The following is a 20,590-nucleotide window of genomic DNA, read 5'->3' as shown; positions in this document are numbered from 1 at the left end:
GAGGTGGGACCTGTGCCTGAAGACGTTAGAGGAGCCTAATAGTCTCTTCTCGCCATTTTCTTTCTCCAAATTGACAAGCACAAGTGCTGACTGCCCCAGCACCGCGGAAAGCCTGCAGCATCTCTCCCCTTGAACCAGCCGCCTGGCTCTTTAACCTTGAATGCCTTTCTGGGTCTCACGTGTCACCCGGTGGCGAGTGAGCTGCCCTTACTTCAGAAGAACGGCATGGGGTGGGGGGGCCCTAGGTGGTGTCTGCCTCACCTACTACTGCCAAAAGTGGTCATGGGTTTATTTTTAAACTTGGGGGGGAGTATTTATTGTTCCTGGGCTGAAGAGAGCCGGGCTGCCTGTGGGATTCTTCTCGGGGAGTAGCGCTGTGTCCTTTCCACCATGGTGAGTAGCCAGGGCTCCTGGAAGCCAGTGATGCTGGGTGGTAAAGACGGGGCACCACCCACAAGCTGAAGACCAAAGGGGCGGGGGAGGAAGGCGGCTTTCTGGGGCCCCAGACCCGGGTGGAAAAAGCACTGCTCGCTGTGTGCACACAGAGGAACCCCAATCAATGCCCCCCATAAGCCACAAATAACAGCAGCTCCTGGGGACTCGCAAAAACAAAATAAGAGAGTTGGCTTTTTTATGGCTTGTCTACTGACCTCTCGAGGAATCAATAACTCCCAGGGCTTGCAAAATGGGATTGAACGCTTTTAAGGATCAAATTGTAATTCTTTTCTCTTGTTCAGGCAGCTGGGGAAAAGAATCTTTTTGTTTTCACCTTTTGAACTTGCACATGTAAAACCTTTCGTCCTGTGTCGTTGGGTTAGGTGTCCCCCTCCTGAAGCAGGAAGCCCCCACATCGGGGTCAGTGGAGGATCATGGCTAGGGGCACAGACTGGAGTCTGTCTGCCCAAGTTCAACTTCAGTTCTGCCTGTCACTGTGTAACCTTGAGTAAAGGACCCAACCTCTCTGAGCCTCAGCTGCCTCCCCTGTAAAATGGCGATGGTAATAATAGCATCTACTTGACAGAGCAGTTATGAGGACTAAATGCAATAACATATGCAGTGTTCAAGCGTTTGCTGTGACTAAAGTCAGAAGTGGGTGGGGAAATGTTAACTCGCTCTGCTCTCTTTGCATGGTGCAAGGGCAGAACATTTACAGAGGAAATTTTGCTGCCATTTGGATCAAGGGAAAATTGAGGCGGACAGAGCAGTTGGGTTTTAACACCCTGAAAAAGTGTCATTTCATCTCGCATTCCTCATGGTTTAGTGAGCCTGACTTTCTCTCCACTCTCCAATCAATTTTCCTTCTGTGCGTTACTGAACTTTTTGTGAAATGTGTCAGAACATGAGCAGCTGGGTCCTGCTGGGGCTGATCCGAAAGCACAGCCTCCATTCCCAGAAACACACCTCCACCTCCCCTAGTTTGCAAAGGAGCTGCTGCAAGAGCTGCTGTCTTTTATGATCCACCAGAACCGGGATGTTTTTGCAAAACCTTAGTCGATGTCCTTTTCTATTTCCAGCATCACCATTTTGAGATGAATGTGGGCACCAGACCCCCATTTCACAGATGAGCAGCTGAGGCTCACCCAGAGATGGAACCTGACCTAGTTTTCTAATTACCAGACTCTGATTTTTTTTTTAATCGATGCTTTTCTACCCCCTAGTCACCTAAGAAAGCCAAGAAGAGAGCAGATGGAGCCAATTCCAACGTGTTCTCCATGTTTGAACAGACCCAGATTCAGGAATTTAAGGAGGTGGGTGCTGCTGGGATGGAGATTGCCGCGCGCTAGAAAGAGCCTTTCCTTTTTTCCATATTCCCTGCAAAGACCTCTCAGGTTGTCTTTATCCTCCCCCAAAAATACAAAGTCTGAACGTGTGTAAATTAACTTTTGTTGATCATCAAAGTAAAGCATGTGTCTTGTTGAAGATACAGGAAAGAATTTCAGAAATGCACAAAAAATGACCTGACCTACAAGTCTACGACCCCGAGAGACTCAGTTACCGTTCTGGTATAGACCCTTCCAGTCATTTTTGTTATATATGTACATTTTTGTCAAACAAAGCAACCACCTTCTGTGCACGCTAATTGGTACCTGCTATTCTGCTTTGAGCAACTCAGCAACCAATATTTTCCATCATTTATTGAAACTCCTTCCCACGGCTGGATGTTACCTTTAGTATGTTTTACCAGTGTAAACAATATTTTTGCTTGTTCCTCTGGTTATTTCCTTGGGGTAAATTCCTAAAAGCAGAATAGCTGGAGCAAAAGAACTTCTTAAAAAAGAAACCAAAACCAAGTACCACTGGTTCAAATTGCCCTTCAGAAATGCTGAGCTCATTTGACACCCATCAGTCAGAGAGGAGAAAGTGCCGTTCTCCCTATGTCTCCCACCAACACTGCGTATTAATGTCTACAATATTATTTTTGCCAATCTAAGAGATGTCTGAGAGTATCTTAAATTTTCAGTTTTGCAGTCCTCAATTGCTGAATGCTATCCAGGTCTGCAACCGTATCACAGTGTATAGGGGTGTGCCTAAGTAAGCAAACCTAAAGACCAATTAGGCAAAATTAAGCCACTGCCTGCAGGCTCAGAAAGATATACTGTGTGTTAATTTTCCAGCAGACCTGACAGCTCGCTCTGAGTCATCAAGGCTCTCACTGGGACCTTTAGAGGACACTAGGCTGAAGCTCTGCTTGAAGGGGCCACTGGGTTTTACACCAAAGGGGAAACCATCGGGGGCTTCCAACAGGCCAGGCAGACTTGTCCCTATTGTCTCATTCAGATCACAGAACACCACGTCCCATAGGCTGCCAGGGAAAGAGGAATTCCTGGGATGAAATGTCATATCTAAACTTGAAATAGTCCCCTTCTGGGGAGAAGACTACGCCCTCCCTTCTCCCTCGATGTCCCAACCTTTGGAATGAAATCAGCCACTGGGGGTGCACATACTTTCAGAAACCAGCTGCAAAAAGAATTCAAAAACTCAGACAAGACACGTCATTTGCAAAATACCTGGGCATTTACAAAGTTCTTGGAGCCCCACCCCCCACCCACCCGGAGCCAGCTGGGAAAGTTTACAGATAACGTGGGCTTGGGAGCTAAGGGGCAAATGAGACTCCAGTTTTAACTTGTCTTTTTTTCAATAACAGCTTTATATAGATATAATTCACATACCAGGTACTCACCTTTTTAAACTAAGTAAACAATTCAGTGGTTGTTTAATATAGCCACAGAATTTTGCAACCATCACCACCATCTAATTTTAGAACCCTTTCATCGCCCCCAAAAGAAACCTCATACCCATTAGCAGTCACTTCCCATTTCCCCCTTCCCAGCCCCTGTCAACCACTGATCTATTTCGGTCTCTGTGGATTTGCCTATTCTGGACATTACACAGAAATGGAACCATATAGTATGTGGCCTTTTGCGTATGGCTTCTTTCATCTTTCACTATGCATCCTGTTTCCAGGTTTGCCCATGTTGTGGCATATGTCGTAATTTATTTATTTTTTTAATTTTTTTTGGCCCCACCTGCAGCATGCGGAAGTTCCTGGCTCAGGGATCATACCTGTGCCACAGCAGTGACAGCACCAGATCCTTAATCCACGGAGCCACCAGGAAACTCCAGAAATTGCTTCTTTTTATTGCTGAATATTCCACTGCATGGATAGACCACATTTTGTCCATCCATTCCTCGGTTGATGGGTTTGTGGGTGGTTTCCAGTTTGGGGCTATTGTGAATAGTGCTGCTGTGGACACTCATGCACAGGTGTTTATAAGGATGTACATTCTCATATCTCTTGGGTGTATGCTGAGCAGTGGAATTGCTGTATCCTATGATAACTCCGGGCCTAACATTTTGAGGAACTGCCAGCCTGTTTCAAATCTTTGATTCTTGATCTAGTGTCCTTTGATGCTCCTTGAAAAACCCAGGATCCCACTTCCCCAAGCCCTTTGGCACACTTTCCCCCAATTTCTCCTGGGCTGACTAGCCAACCACCAACCCCCTTCACAGGCCTTCACCATCATGGACCAGAACAGGGATGGCTTCATAGACAAGAATGATCTGAGGGACACCTTTGCTGCTCTTGGTAAGTCACCCCCTCCACGCCTGCAGGAGGGTCTCCGTATCCCATGCTCCTGTGGGCTGGGAGGTAGGATCATCAAAAAGGTCCAGAGCTTGTCATTTTCCAAAGAAACAGCTCAGCCACGACTGGTCTCGACAAATTTTAGAGAACAAGACACATTTTAGAGAATAAGAAAGAAGTATTTAGTCTTTGAGTATCTTTGCATACCTTTTATTTTTCTTGTAAAATAATTTTTGGTGTGGCTTTGGAATGCAATGGCAGTTCATAATACAAAACTTGGAAAATTCATAAAAGTATAAAGGAGGAAACAACAATGACCATTAGACCACATTCCACTGTTAACATCTCAGCCTCCAGGTTTTTTCCTAAGCATATTGTGTGTGCATGGGCATGCACATGCATGCACATGTTTAATAACTGGAGTCATTCTATTTTGGATTCAGCTTTTGAAATTTAACATCTCAGTATGGTGAGCAGGAGTACATGGACCTGCTTCAAAATATAAGTGTCCAACCTGCCACCACTAATCCTCCTCCACCCCGAGCCCCAAAACTCAGGGCCATGAACAGCAACTGTGCAGGTTGTGTAGTGTGCGCTTATAGCAAGTACCATTCATACCTGTAGCCACTGTAGATTTTTACATTTAAAACATAAATTCTCAGACTTCCCGTCATGGCTTAGCGGTTAATGAACCCGACTAGCATCCATGAGGACGTGGGTTCGATCCCTGCGTTAAGGATCCCTCAGTGGGTTAAGGATCCAGCATTGCCATGAGCTGTGATGTAGTTCCCAGACGCGGCTCGGATCTGGTGTTGCTGTGGCTGTGGTGTAGGCTGGCAGCTGTAGCTCTGATTCGACCCCTAACCTGGGAACCTCCATATGCCTTGGGTACAGCCCTAAGAAGACAAAAACAAACAAAACACCCAGAAATTCTCTTAAGAAGGGGTGGCTTTTTCTAGTTTCCACAAAGGTACTATATGGCCTGGTGGCAGTGGCTAGAGCAGGCATATCAGACTCTCCAAGACTATGTGGGTTAGAGCAGGTATAATTTGAAATTTTGATCTGTTTCTCCCACCTCCAAGTGAGCAGGGCTAGTTTATAATATGGGCACTTCCCATTTGAGTAAAATATTAAAATATCTGAATAAAATGTTCCAGGTTCTAAGAAGGCACTGTTTTAAAAATAACTAAACCCTCTTTGAGTTGTTTCCAGTTGTCTGGCTATTATAAATAACACTTTTGAGAACATCTTCTCATGTGAATCTTTCGCCCAATCCACTCCATCTCTGGTTATTCCTAGACAAGATTCCTTGAAGTAGAATTACAAGGGCAAATGCCAGGGTCCTGACAGCTGTTTCTGTCTCAGCTCAGAACTGCTGAGTGTGTGTTTCCTGCCCTAGGGCGTGTGAACGTGAAAAATGAGGAAATTGATGAAATGATCAAGGAAGCTCCAGGTCCAATTAACTTTACTGTGTTCCTAACGATGTTTGGGGAGAAACTTAAGGGTAAGTTCACATGTACATATGTGCATCTCTGTCTTTATGTGTCTTCATCTTTGGCCATGAATTCAAGTACAAGGGAACATATAGGAGTTGGCAGATAAAGGCAGAGTAACATTGAGGAGAAAAAAGAATAAAAATGGCAGTTAACAGTGCTCCAAGGCATACGCTGATCCATACCTCAAGCTAAGCACTTTATACGCATTACCTTTTTTAACAGCATCTAGGAGGCAGGCTCTATTCTTATCCCAGTCTACAGATGAGGAACTGCGGCTCAGAGGTGGAAAGTCACCTGCCTCAGCCACACAGCGAACAAATGCTGGAGTTAGGATTCGAATCCCAGTCTTTCCAAGTCTAGATCCATGCCTGACCTGGGGTGTGCTCAGAAATAACTGGATTCTCAGCCCACTTTTTCAAACACCAAGGCTCAGTGCTCAGAAGGAGGCAGAGTCTTTCTTCCTTCCCAGAGGTTTCCAGCTACCCACCACGGCACATTTCAACACTATTTTCTGTTTCAGGGGCAGACCCTGAGGAGACCATCCTTAACGCGTTCAAAGTGTTTGACCCTGAAGGCAAAGGGGTGCTCAGGGCTGATTAGTGAGTAGGATCTGTGGGGGAGGAGGTGGGAGTTCCTTGCTTCTCCCCCAACCCTCCTCCACACACCCAGTGGCAATACCTCCTTTTCTCTCTCTGCAGTGTAAAGGAGATGCTGACCACGCAGGCGGAGAGGTTTTCCAAGGAGGAGGTAACAGGGCCCTTCGGACACTCTCTGTACCCCAGCTTCTGCCCTCACCCTTCCAGGGGCTCCCTCTCTCCTATGTAGATACACCCTGACCCCACACTGAGAGAGAATCTATTCTTGTTTACTGGTTACTCATTTCATTCTCCCAATCACCCTGTGAAGTAGAGAGTGGTATTATGGTCATTTTATAGATGGGGAAACTGAGGCCCAGGGAAATAAAGTCACTTACATAAAAGGACACTAATGGGAAATGTGGGGCCCGGATTCAAACCTAGGTCTGTCTGACTCCAAGTGCTGCCTTCTTCATAATACATGGAGACTGGTTAGAGCATCAATTTCCTGATGGAGTAAGGGTGACATGTGGGGTCACCACATACTGCTGCACAGGTTGTGTACTGCACAATCCTCCTCGATGCTGTTAATAACATATACCATAGAGCACTCACTTGTTGCAATGGTTTTCCAGCAGATGGCAGTAAACTGTCTTGTTATAATTTTTAAAAATCCAACTATATGACTTGTTTTGGCAGGTGGCAGTAACACACCTTAGATGAAGGGGCACTTTTGCTATTTCACCGAAGGGCCTGTCTGAACAAGCAACTGTCTTGTCAACATTATTAATGACCCTTAACGAGTCTATTTAAAATAGCCCTGGTAGCTTCTCAGGCCTGATTCCATCCAAGTTACACATCTTACTAAAAAATTTATGTAGATTCCCCCCCCCCCGTCAAAACTCAAGGAGTTTAAAGAGCTTGTCTTTCAACTCCCACCAGCTTTGGACTTTGGACAAACTTCTTAACCTCACTGTGCCTCAATTCCCTCCTCTGTAAAGTGGGGACAGTAATAGAATCAACCTCATAGTACACTGTGAATATTAAATGAGTTCACATATATAAAGTCTGACACATGATAAGGGCAATATCACATTCACTATTATTAACCCCCAAGACTTAAAAAATAACTAGCCAATACTTTTTAAATGTGAAAATTACATGTTTTAAAACAATTTAGATTTCTCATTTCCATCAAAGAATCAACTTCCTCAAAGAGTCTGACCTCCTTGTCCATGGGGCCTCATTTGGCTGGCCAAATGAGCAGTTGCCACCTCTGTAGACGGACTGTGTCTCCATTTAGCCACAGTCCCCAGCAGGCCCAACTTGATCCCCTATATCACCTGTCCACCCCTTTGCACATGAATGCGATCCCTGCTTTCTCCATCACCAGCTGGGTTCCCAAGAACATCCCTGCAGGACAGCCCTTGGGATTGGCACCTGTGGAAGAGCGAGGAAGGGCCAGAAAGCAGAAGGGCATGGAAGGGGATGCCCATCATGCTCCACATCCTCCAGGCCCCCAGCTGCCTCTCCACTCCGGCAGCCCTGCACAGCCCTCCTCCCCGCTGCCCCTCTCCTTGTCCTCACACGTCTTTCTGGTTCGTTGCAGATTGAACAGATGTTCGCTGCCTTCCCCCCCGACGTGACCGGCAACTTGGACTATAAGAACCTGGTGCACATCATCACCCACGGAGAAGAGAAGGACTAAGGGAGGGGCTTGCTGCCCGACCCTGGGCTTGCCTTTGGGTGAGTGGGTAGGGGTGTCCCTGCCCTCCTCTCACTTTGCTCAGCAGCACCACCATCCCTGCCCCTGGCCTGTTAGCCATGTGGCTGCCTCATTTATCAACCTTCATCTTCTTTGCAGCCTGGGTACCTTGTAGATACCACATGGCTACATGGCCTGCAGATGCAAGTCCGTCCAACGACCATGTTCAAATAAACAGGAGGTCAAGTATTTGTTTATGGTGTTTCTCTGACAGAAGAGCCTAAGGAAGACCCTTTGCTACTTTCCATGAAGGCAGTGTATCAGCTAGTGATGGCCCTGCTGTCATTATTATTGAGTCTTAGTGACTATTTAGAACAAGACTTTCACAACCCCTCAGGACTACTTTTTTTCAGCAAGGGCCACATTTTACTAGAATGCTAACTAGAGGACCACAGGAGTTCCGTTGTGGCTCAGCAGGTTAAGAACCCAACATTATCTCTATGAGGATGCAGGTTCAATCCCTGGCCTCACTCAGTGGGTTAAGGATCTAGCATTGCCACAGCTGCAGTGTAAGTTGCAGGTGTGGCTTGGATCCAGCATTGCTGCAGCTGTGGTGTAGGCTGGCAGCTGCAGCTCCGATTCAACCCTTGGCCCAGGAACTTCCATATGCTGGAGATGCAGCCGTAAAAAGAAATAAAGAAAATTAACTAGAAGACCACAGCCCTTTCTTCCAACAGAGTTCAAGCATTGGTAGAGCCTAGCTTCCATGACATCCGTCCCTTTCGGATGCCACTGGGTAGTTTCTCCCATAGCCATAATTAGAAAGACCCCATGATGAGACCTCACATGCTTGACAAGAATATGGCTCATTTAGCCAAAAGATCACATCCATTAATTGTAAGAGGTTAATTTCTATTTTTAGATCAAACAGAAGTTGTCTGTATTTCTCTCCTGGCCAACTGGGGGAGGGACAGAGACACACATAGATACTGATTTCTGACCCTGCCTGGGGTCTAGGAATGAGACCTAGGTGTGAGTTGATGCTTAATTTCGAGGGACCAAAGTCATTACTGAAACACTGAGGTCTACTTTGGCTGTAAGAATCCCAACTTAGGAGACCAACAGGTTCACACAACTGAGAAATCCAAGGGCTTCAGGAATAGCTGTATTTAGGAGCTCGAACAGTATCATCGGAACTTGAGAAGGCCTCTCTACTGCTCTCCTTTCTTTCATGTTGCCCTACTATGAGTGGTGGCAGAATGGTTTACTGGTAGTTCTTGGCAATCCTAGTGGAAAGAGGGCACCCCTCTCTCCCAGCTCCACACAAATCCCAGAACAGGGCCTGTGAGATACTTGAACCAACCCTGAAACAGATGCAGTGCTCTGACTGGCAGACTTGGTCATGTGATTAACCCTCATACTGGGGTTGAAATCCGCTCCTCCCAAACCACGTGGTCTGAGGGTGGGAGGGGCCATTTCCCAAAGGAAAATCCAGATGCCTTTTAGGGAGAAAGCGAAATGGACATCAGGCTCTAAGATTTCAAGAGAATCCCAAGAACCCAGGACACAGCTAAAGCGACTGATGCGATGGAAACAAAGAGTTGAACCTGGCAGTGGGAGTGGCAGCTGGGGTCACCCAAGAGGGAATGAGGGGGTCCAGGTAACTGGAGGAGCCAGAACTGAAGCAAGTCTTCAAGGCTCAAGAATAACAACGGAACCTCTGCAGGAGCACGGAAATCAACTCCATCAGTGCAACCAATGACATCACCCTGGGCTGCTGGGAAATCGGGCCCCTTTCAAACCCAACGGCAATCTGAGCCCCCCCCACCCAAATGACCCGTTATGATCCTCACCCTGCAATGACCCACGTCCCTCACATCCAGAACCTGTGACCTGGGGCTCCCACAGAGACACAACCAGGCTGGGATAGGCCCTGGCCCAGGGCACTCAGGCAGAGTTTGTGTTTCAGGGCAAGACACCCTGGACACAGCTCTATAGTGACACATTCATCCATGAAACACACACGCGAATATAGACGCAGGGCCTCCGGGGCTCCCCATTCCCACCTGTGAGTATCTGCTGTACCCGACGTGGTTCTAGGGCATGAAGATCAATATTGTGACTCCCACGGGAGCCATGGTGACCTCACACCATTCCTGCCCCCTCCACTGACTTTGGGACTTGTCCCTCCTGCCCCTCTGCCCTGTGCCCCCTCCAGCACCCCAGTCTCTTAGAAATGAGTATGACGAGGCACTGGGGTTATGGAAAAAAACATTTACTCTCTCCGGTTATGGTACAAACGTGGCCACATCTCCCTCAGACCATTAACTTCTTCTTGGACCTCAGATCTTCCCCCTTTTCAGATGTGCCGTCCAGTTGTAAATCCCTATTTCGATACTCTCTCGCCGTGTAATGGCTGAGCACCAGCTGCCGAAGGCTGCTGTGGTCCAGGGGCTGGTCCACTGTGCCAAAGACAGGACTCACATGAGGAGTTTGGAAATCAAACCCAGCACAGCAGGGGGTGGGCTTCCTTCCCACAGACAGTGCCTCTCCACCCCGTTCAAGGATGTCCAGGCCTGGCTGGGTGTCTCCTCCACAGTGCTGGGGGCTGGAGTGTGAACATTCTCAAAGTTGGTGGGGGGGACAAGCAGAGGTGTGCTGCTCAGGGATGCTCAGACAATAACTGCTTTTTTTTTTTCCCACATGAAGATGTGAAGGTGAGTTTGGTTTAATATCAAGAGACAGGGCCACCATGTGCAGTTGTTCAGGATGTAGACTGCACAAAGACACCTGGTAGAAACAAGGCTGAAAGCCACACTCCCACTTGACTGCCAAGCCATGTCTACCCAGCAGGGGCCCCTTTTCCTAATTAATCTTCCCAGAGGAGGTGCCTATTCTAATTCACATATACAAGCCACAGGGGCTAGTGCGCTAAGAGAACCCAATGTTTATCAACATCCACCTGAACAGAAGTAAAGACATCATCTGTAGATTCCTGACCTCATAAGGACAGTGTTACCAATAGCTGTGCCCTGCCTCCCTCCTCTTTAGGAGCTCAAAGGGCTGAGAAAAGTTGTGCTAAGGTGGCTGACACAAGGCCCAGCTTTCATTCCTGCTAAGTTTCGGTTGCCTTGAATAAATCCAACAGGAGATATGTGTGCACCTGTGCATACACAAATGTTGGCAGTGCCCTCCCTCTGTCCCTGGCACACCTGCACACTTGAAATCCTGCTCAGAGAAGTGAAGTAGCTTTTAAAAATTCACTTTTTTTTTGGCCACACCTATAGCATGAAGAAGTTCCTGGGCCAGAGACTGAACCTGAACCATAGAAGAGACCTGAGCCACAGCAGTGACACCAGATCCTTAACTCGCTGTGCCACCAGGAAACTCCAAAAAAACATTTTTTTCCTCTAATTTCTAAAGTCATGCAAGGCTGTTATAAACGAAAACTCTAAGCAATACAGAATTCTATCACTTAGAAATGCAAAGTTCTCTACAAACCAGTACCCAGAAATAACCACTGCAGCTCAGCCTATATATCCTTTGTTTTCCTATATATAATCAAGACACCGTCTTCCTTCCCTTCCTCCTCTTCTTCATCCTCCTCCTTCCTTTTCTCTCTCATACATCAGGGTTGTGAAGGGCTGTCCTATTTACTGCAGGATTTTTAGCAGTATCCCTGGCTGCTAAATGCCATATATATATATATATATATATATATGTTCATGTTGGCCCATTGCCTTCTTTTCAGTGGCTGTATAGTATTCCATAACATGCATGGGTAAACTATAACTTATTTAACCAATCTCTAACCAAAAGGGGTGAACATTTCAGTCATTTCCAGCTCAACCACCTTCCTACTTCCATCTTCGACTCGTGAATAAGTTTTCCTTTGAAGGACTAATTCCTGCAAGTGAGATTACAGGCGCAAAGTGCTCCTTGAAAACAGTGGAGGACCATTAGTCAAACCCATTTCACCTGAAACCTGCCTTCACTCATCCTGTTTAAATTACTGCTACCAAAGACTTGCTTGTCATCCAAGCAACTCATAGCCTAAAAAGATGTTCGCCTGAGTTTTTTCCAAGAACTTGGTGTTGTCTGTGCCTAGTTCCAGCTGAGCTGGTTAACCCTGATGCAACCACCCACTCTTCAACTGGGCACGTGGCAGCCTCCCTCCCTGACCTCTGGACTAGAGCTTAGCTGCACCTGTGCAGAGGACCATTCCATTACTTTCCAATCCTCTTTCCCCACACTCTGCATGCCTCAGATCACCCTGCTTTATTCTTTATCCCATAAATACACGAGCCCCTTGCTTTCCGGGCGGTGGATTTGAGAGATTTGTTCTCCTCGCTTGGCTGCCTTGCAAATTGCCCTTCTCAGCAGCAAACCACCGCGACGCTCTTTGGCTTGTTGCGCATCGCAAAGAGACACCCTGGCTCAGTAACACATACATTTCTCAGGCTTCCTGTAACCAGCTGCCAAACTACCCGCCAAAAACCAGGTGGGGCCAATTTTATCCCCATCTTCAGAGAGAAGAGCTAATCCCACCCCACGAGGGGCGAGTATCACAGGCTTCTGCCTTCAAAAGTGAGGTCCATGGGGCCGTGCCTGTTAAGCTCTGCCGTGAACCAAGTCTCAGCTGCTTCAACCACGGGGTTGGGGGACGTGGAGGGGGCTGGGTGGAGTGAGACTCAAGGACAGCGGGTGACGATGGGGGATGGGATCAGGGAAACTTGTGTGCCCATAACTTGCCAATGTGCAAAATGTGGACGTTTTAAGGTTCATGAAATGGTCACAAAGCAGTTGTGATTTTTTTTTTTTTTTTTTTTTTTTGGTCTTTTTAGGGCCGCACTGGCAGCATATGGAGGTTCCCAGGCTAGGGGTCTAATTGGAGCTGTAGCCGACGGCCTACACCACAGCCACAGCAACACCAGATTCGAGCCGTGTCTGTGACCTACGCCACAGCTTGTGGCAACACTGGATCCTTAACCCACTGAGCGAGGCCAGGGATCGAACCCGCAACCTCATGGTTCCTAGTCGGATTCGTTTCCGCTGCGCCAAGACAGGAACTCCCTAGCTGTGGCTTTTTAATATCTCCAGATAACTATACTTCAGGCTGGGTCACTGTTCGGTAGGGATAAGCATCCCTAAGCGACCCATGTCAAGTGGCCCCAGCCACGATGGTACGCAACGGAACTGATGGGCCTACCAGGCTCAGAGAGAGGGAGAAACCAGGGCTCAAACCTGCAACCCCTCTCCAGCACAGGCTTCCTAGCAACACGCGCAAATCCTCAAAGAATGAGAACTCACCTTCGTCCAGCTTGTCGCTAAGGGGTTCAGCCCCGAGCACTGGGGGCGTGACCTTGACGAGTTCTGCAGGCTTGAGGAGGGCAGAGCCGCCCCAGAAGGGGTTGATGAAGGGTGGCGGGACCTCCGCCTCTGCCACTTCCATATCCATGATCCGCTTGTAGGATTCTAACAGCAGTAGGTCGTTGGTCTTTTTTTCAATGATGGCTGGGAAAAAACAAGCAGAATCAAGATGGCTGCCAGGAAACCTGGGTCCCGGGGAATCCAGAGGTGGCGCTCCCTGCTGGAGAGGAAGGGAAGCAACAGGAAGCAGGAGCCGTCCTGAGATCCTACAAGGATCAGCGTTTTCACTTGGGTTACTCCACGCACTTCTAACAGGCCGTATCACCCCTAGAGGGCACAATTTGGTTCCCGAGAAGCAAAAACAATCTGATTCTTTTTTTGTGTGTGTCTTTTTTGCCATTTTATTGGGCCGCTCTCGCGGCATCTGGAGTTCCCAGGCCAGAGCCACAGCAACGTGGGATCCGAGCCGCGTCTGCAACCTACACCGCACCTCACGGCAACACCGGATCTTTAACCCACTGAAACCCACAACCTCATGGTTCCTAGTCGGATTCGTTAACCACTGTGCCACGACGGGAACTCCACAATCTGATTCTTTAATGTACAAAGCAGACATACATACAGGAACTGAACAGTTATATGGCGTATCAACAGAGGAGGGGGATTTAGGAAAAGAATGTCTAAAAAGGCTCCTTAGGGGAAAATAAAAGATTGAGGAATTCTGAATTACACTAAAAAATGGGAGCTCTGGGCAAGCTCCATTTTTTTTTTTTTTTTCCTTTTTTCTTTTTAGGACTGCAGCAGTGACATATGGAAGTTCCTGGGCTAGGGGACGAATCAGAGCTACAGCTCCCAGCCTATCCCTCAGCTCATGACAATGCCAGATCCTTAACCCACTGAGCAAGGCCAGGAATCAAACCCACATCCTCACTGGTACTATGTTGGGTTCCTAATCCACAGAGCCCCAATGGGAACCCTAAACTCGACCTTAAACTACTGATTTTTCCCTTAGGGCCCTTTCTGAGTTTGAGGGAGCTGTCCTTCCCACTGTGTTTCATAGACCCGTGCAGCCACCAGAATCATTCATTCCACAAATGACTATTGGATGCCAGGCATGGTGCAAGATGCTACAGATGCACAGAGGAAAAACAAAATGACAAACAATAGCAAAGATGCAGTCCCTGCCCTGATGTAGCTCATAAGCTTCACTGTGAATGGGGTGGGAGTGGGGGGATGGAGAGAAAGGCAAGTTCAGGAAATAAATACACGTACCCCTTACTATCCAGATGCTATTTCAGTAACTACTGGATTTGGATAGTTTTTTGGAAAAAAATTTCATACTCCCATATCATTGCTATTCTCTCTGAAAATCAGAGACTAAAAAGATTTGCATCTAAAACTTGCCATTGAATCTCAAGAAGCTCAGAAGTTCAGATAATGGGAACTACTTATAAATAGAGAAAAACTGGGTGAGTATTAAATAATAGGACTGCCATGAGAGCGAATAATCATGGGGAAGGGTGAGGACCAGCTTCAAATGGGGCTGCAGAGGGAGGTCTTGCTGGAGAGAGGACATTTAAACGGAGAGCTGAGGGAGTTCCTGTCATGGCTCAGTGGTTAACGAATCCGACTAGGAACCATGAGTTTGCCGGTTTGATCCCTGACCTTGCTCAGTGGGTTGAGGATCCGGCATTGCCGTGAGCTGTGGTGTAGGTCACAGACGTGGCTCGGATCCTGCATTGCTGTGGTTGTGGTGTAGGCTGGTGGCTACAGCTCCGATTAGACCCCTAGCCTGAGAACCTCCATATGCCACAGATGTGGCCCCAGAAAAGGCAAAAATAAATAAATAAATAGAGAGCTGAGAATGAGGAGAAACTGGGCATGGGATGAGTATCTCAGGAAGAGCCTGTGCAAAGGCCCTGAGGTGGGACTAATTGAGGGGAGGAGTTTGGGAGTATAGAGAGGAGAACAGGGTGGCTAGAGATGATGAGCAAAGAGGAAAAGTGGGACAAGGGAGGAGGAGAAATGTAAGTAGGGGAGTTTGAATTGTGGCTCAGTGGGTTAAGGACCCAACATGGTTTCCATGAGGATGTGGGTTCAATCCCTGGCCTCATTCAATGGGTTAACACAGGCTGCTGTGTAGGTTGCAGATGTGTCTTGGATCCAGCTGTGGCTGTGGCAGAGGCCAGCAGTTGTAGGTCTGATTCCACCCCAGCTGGGGAACTTCCATATGCTGCAGATGCAGCCCTAAAATTTAAAAAAAATTTTAAAAAAAGCAACATGTAAGTAGGGGCCAGGCTCTGGAGAACCTGATAGGCTGTGGGAAAGAGTTAACACAGCAAAGCCTGACTGCTCTCCTTTGCAAGGGCTGCCTGCCAGACTGGCCCTTGGATAGCATCAGGGATCTTGGATTTCAGGAAGGTTCCCACCACCATTAACAGTTCAGACTGGCTCATCATGCCTAAACCATGTGCATCAAAAATGTGGTTTATGTTAAATATCCGTTTTCCTTCCCAAGGAGTCTGGAATTTGGGTACATGCCAGGCTGGAGGTGCAGGTATAATCAGCCCCCTGTCCAACCCTGAGCAATGAGCATCTCATGAGCTTCCCCAGCTGACGTTTCACATGTGCTGTCACAACTCATGGCTGGGGGCACTAGGCACATCCTGAATGACACCCCCTCACCCCCAGCCACAGGAAAAGGACCCTTGGAAGTTTGCTCATGGTCTCCTCCAGACTTCATCCGTTACCCCTTTTTCCTTTGCTGGTTTCACTTTGTATCCTTTGGGTGTAATAAATCATAGCCATGAATATGACTATATGCTGAATCCAAAAGCCCTCCTAGTGAATCCCTGAAACTGGCGGGAGGGGGGTGATTGGGAACCTCCCAAACCATGGACTGTATTAAGAACCTCAGATTTTGCTCTAAGAGCAGGGGAAGCCATTCATTCTAAACTGTGATGCTCTCTGTAGGAGAATCCTCCCTCTCTGTCCTGGGCTCCAGGCGTATGCCTAGAAATGTGTGGTATAGTTAATAGGCATTTGCTACATGCCAGGCACTGCTCTGAGCACTTTATTTCTTCCTTTCCAATCTGTATGCCTTTCATTTTATTTTAGCGCAGTATTGTGTTACCTAGGACTACCAACGCAATACTGAATGGAAGCTGTGAGAGCAGACAGCCTTGCCTTGTTCCTAATCTTAGAAGAAAAGCATTCAGGGAGTTCCCACTGTGGCTTAGCGAGTTAAGGACCCAGTGTTGTCTCTGTGAGGAAGCGGATTCGATCCCCGGTCTGGCTGAGTGTGTTAAGGATCCAGCGTTGCCATAAACTGTGGCGTAGGTCACAGACACTGATCAGATCCGGTGTTGCCATGGCCATAGCATGATTCGACCCCTAGCCTGGGAACTTCCATATGTTGCAGGTGCAGCCAGGAAGGGGGTGGGGTGGGCAGGAGGCTTGGCTGCAAGTGTTTTCATAGATGCCCTTTATCAGGTAAGAAAGTTTCCTTTCAGTTTGTTGAGAGTTTTTCTCATGAATGTATGCCGAATTTTGTCAAATACTTCCTTCTGCCTCTATTGAGATGACCATGTTGTTCTTTCTACATGTAGGTCTTTTTCTAATAGCTACTCATTTATTTAATTCTCCTAACTTTTTTTTTTTTTTTGTCTTTTTAGGGCCATGCCCTGGCATATGGAGGTTCCCAGGCTAGGGGTTCAATCAGAGCTGTTGCCGCCGGCCTCTGCCAGAGCCACAGCAATGCAGGATCTGAGCCGCGTCTGCAACCTACACCACAGCTCACGGCAACACTGGATCCTTAACCCAATGAGCGAGGCCAGGGATCGAACCCACAACCTCATGGTTCCTAGTCAGATTCATTAACCCCTGAGCCATGACGGGAACTCCAATTCTCCCAACATTTTTTAGATTAAAAAAAAACAAAAAAACAAAAACAGAAGCACAGAGAGGTTCAGAAATTTGCCCAAAGTCACACAGCTAATACAAGTCAAACCAAGATTTGAACCCAAGCAGGGTGGCTTTTGTGCCCACATACTTCACTGCCAGGCTTACTATCTCCAAAAGAACAAGTCCTCCTGCCTGGTCGTAGAATGCTCTGGAAATGGTTGCTAAGAGTCTAGTGGGGCCCAGCTGGACTCACCAAAGTACTGCAGGAGGTTGGTATCTGTAACCTTCCCTGTCTCCCCTAACTGCACCAGGATCTTGGTGGCATCACAATGTATCTTCTTAAACAGGTTCTCCACAGCATTCTTGAGATACTCCAAGGTCTTGCTGATCTCCCTGTGATTGTTCTCGTACATATCTGCCTCTTCCGTGGTCTTCTTTAGTTTCTCCTGGTGGAAGACCCCCATTCCCATTCAGATCAGCCAGGCCACCACCCTGGACTTGGCCTGCCCATGAGGATTTCCGCTGGGGATGAGGGTTTGGGACCAACTAGAGCCTAGGTCTCCAAAACACAGGTTTGCAAACCTCAGAGGGGGTGCAAGGTCAATTTACTGGGCCTCGATCCACATTTTTTAAAAAAAATGAAATAAAAGAGAACAGAAAAAAAGGGAAGAGAAAATACTTGTATGCATTACAGGTAGTGAGGGTAGGTATTGTTCAATGTCAGTTTGGTTTCACTTACATATATGTAGGTTTGTCTACATGTGTCCTGGATTACAGCTTTTTTTTTTTTCTTTTTTCTTTTTTGGCCACCCCATGGCATATGGAGCCGCATGCCAGGGATCAGATCTGAGCCACAGTTGCAACCTTCCCACAGTTGGGGGAATCTAACACCTGATCCTTTAACCTGGGAACTCAAGAGTATTTTTTTTAATTTTATTTATTTATTTTTTGTCTTTTGTCTTTTTAGGGCCACGCCCACAGCATATGGAAGTTCCCGGGCCAGGGGTTGAATCAGAGCTACAGCTGCCACCCTATGCCACAGCCACAGCAACAAGCTGTGTCTTCGAGCTACACCACAGCTCACGGCAAGGCTGGATTCTCTACCCACTGAGCAAGGCCAAGGATTGAACCCATGTCCTCATGGATCCTAGTCGGGTTTGTTAACCACTGAGCCATGATGGGAACTCCCAAGAGTATTTTTTAAAGCTGGTGATTCATCTTTTTTTTTAATTGTGGCCCATAGGAAGATATATATTTTACATTGCAGACATAGGAAGATATATATTTTGCATTGTACATACACACGTACACATATGGACATGTATGTATTTATATGTATGTATCTAATCACATGAAATTCAAGTTTCACAAATCAATATTCTTATTTTGTGTGTTAATATTTTCTACTATTCTAGTCTATTGTCTTTTTTTGGCCATACCCATGGCATGTGGAAGTTTTGGGGTCAGGGATCTAACCCGCTGCAGTGACAACACTGGATGCTTAACCCCTTGCACCACAAAGGAATTCTGTCATTATTTTTAAATGGTGGTTGCAATCCAACAAACCAATTTCACCACTTGGTTTAAATCATATTGCTAGAGCCTGCTGGTTCCCAAAGTGGGGTTCCAGGATCAGCAGCATCAGCTTCACCGGGGAACCTGTTCAAAATACAAATTCCTGGGCTCCAATACAGAGCAATTAAGTCAGAGGTTCTGGGGTTGCACCCAGCAACCTGCATTTAATGAACCTCCAAGTGATCCTGATGCATGATGAGCGTGAGAACCTCTGTAGTCCATTGGATCACAATTATGTCTCCATATTGATATCACCTGGGAGCATGAAACCATTTTGCTGCCCAGCCTCAGAGGCTGACATCTTTGTCTGGGGTGCAGCCTGGGGATCGGGGATCATAAAGCCTCCGAGGTGGCTCTGACTTGCAGCCCAGGCTAAGAATCACTGGCCTAGGGTCAATGCTTCTTGCCTCTCCCTCTGAGTTCTCTGCTTGCAAAGGTGACCTGGGCCCTGGAAGGACCAGCCCCATTCCCAGGGGCTCTGTATGCTGTATCCCAAGTAAGGATCCCCAAGGGCTCTGTACACATCCCCATTTTCCAGGTGAGGAAACTGAGGCTCTGAGGAATACATCCATTTGAACTGTCCCTTAAGCACCACACCAGGCAGTTTCTTCTATCCCAGCCACTGGAATATTCAGTTCCCAGGGTTGTATTTCCTCATATGACAGCAAGAACTACATTCTCATTCTAAAGGTGCATTAAAAGATCACATGATTAGAGTTCCTGCCTTGGCACAGTGGGTTAAGAATCCGACTGCAGCTGCTTGGGTTGCTGAGGAGGCATGGGTTCAATTCCTGGCTCAGAGCAGTAGGTTAATGGATCGAGCATTGCTGCAGCCATGGCTCAGATTCCATTCCTGGCCCAGGAACTTCCATTTGCCACAGGTGTGGCCATAAAAGAAAAGGAAAAAAAAAAAATCACATGACTATAGGAGTTCCTGTTTTGGCTCTGTGGGTTAAGACCTCGATATGGTTCCCAAGAGGATGTAAGTTCAATCCCTGGCCTCACTCAGTGGGTTAAGGATCTTGCAGTGTTGCTGCAAGCTTTGGCATAGGTTGCAGATGTGGCTCAGATCTGGAATTGCTGCGGCTGTGGTGTAGGCTGGCAGTTGCAGCTCTGACTCGACCCCTAGCCTGGGAACCTTCATATGCTGTAGGTGAGGCCATAAGATTATACACAAGGTCCTACTGTATAACAGGGAACTTTATTTAATATCTTGTAATAAACCATAATGGAAGGAGCTCCCTGGTGGCCTAGTGTTGAAGGATTCACTGTTGTCTCTGCTGTGGCTCAGGTTCCATCCCTGACCTGGGAACTTCTGCATGCCATGGTTTTGGCTAAAACAAAAAAACTTCAAAATCAGTTAAATATCATTTAACCTTTAACACTGCATGAAAAAAACCCATAATAGAAAAGAATATGAAAAAGAATATATATGTGTGTGTGTGTAACTGAATCACTTTGCTGTAAAACAGAAATCAATACATTGTAAATCAACAACACTTCAATAAAATTAAAAAGTAAATGAAAGATCACATGATTAAAACAAATTTTAAAGCCTGATGTGATCATGGTAACACATGTCCAGCACGTAAAAGAGTCCAGGCACTTTACACACATCATCTTAACTTACATCACAACTGCCCCTGTTTTCAGATGAGGAATATTGAGATCAGAGAAGAAAAGTGAACCGGTGTTTAATGCTCCTGATTGAGTAGTCTAAGTACCTGACCTTGGGCTCAAGTCTTGACTGGTGCAATTATTTAGTAACAAGACAACAGTGATTTGAGGTTTTACTGACTTACATGTTAAACAGCAGCAAAAATGACAGCTATGTTTATAGCTCTGCCCTGCAGTGTGCCAACCATGTACATGTATGATTTTG

The 20,590-nt window shown here is 46.9% G+C and overlaps 2 protein-coding genes across 9 annotated transcripts in view; one reads left to right on the top strand and one right to left on the bottom strand.

The window, feature by feature from the left end:
* CCDC63 (coiled-coil domain containing 63) overlaps nucleotides 1–20,590 on the bottom strand; it is a 168,004-nt gene that overhangs the window by 86,473 nt on the left and 60,941 nt on the right. For 4 of the 7 annotated variants that reach the window (XM_084996254.1, XM_021072529.2, XM_084996255.1 and 1 more), the window contains 3 exons: nucleotides 17,387–17,579; nucleotides 13,171–13,374; nucleotides 10,123–10,322 (listed from right to left, as the gene is read on the bottom strand). In XM_084996254.1, the coding sequence (XP_084852380.1) occupies nucleotides 10,177–10,322; nucleotides 13,171–13,374; nucleotides 17,387–17,579 (543 nt within the window). In that variant the 3' untranslated portion in view covers nucleotides 10,123–10,176. Of the gene's footprint in view, nucleotides 1–10,122; nucleotides 10,323–13,170; nucleotides 13,375–17,386; nucleotides 17,580–20,590 lie in introns of those variants that run through there. The other 3 variants (XM_084996257.1, XM_084996256.1, XM_021072531.2) reach the window with 1 other exon arrangement.
* MYL2 (myosin light chain 2) lies at nucleotides 341–8,109 on the top strand. 2 transcript variants are annotated; one of them, XM_005670649.4, is made up of 8 exons: nucleotides 341–393; nucleotides 1,659–1,748; nucleotides 4,012–4,087; nucleotides 5,484–5,588; nucleotides 6,101–6,179; nucleotides 6,279–6,327; nucleotides 7,765–7,901; nucleotides 8,020–8,109. In XM_005670649.4, the coding sequence occupies exons 1-7, from the start codon at nucleotides 391–393 to the stop codon at nucleotides 7,861–7,863; spliced, it is 501 nt and encodes a 166-aa protein (XP_005670706.1). In that variant the 5' UTR covers nucleotides 341–390; the 3' UTR covers nucleotides 7,864–7,901; nucleotides 8,020–8,109.

This window comes from Sus scrofa, chromosome 14 (genome assembly GCF_054392235.1).
Source record: "Sus scrofa isolate SSC_HxYL_T2T_F1_AM1 chromosome 14, Sscrofa_HxYL_maternal_Yorkshire_Landrace_v2.0, whole genome shotgun sequence".
Lineage (NCBI taxonomy): Eukaryota > Metazoa > Chordata > Mammalia > Artiodactyla > Suidae > Sus > Sus scrofa.
This window is presented reverse-complemented; position numbering and strand designations above follow the sequence as displayed.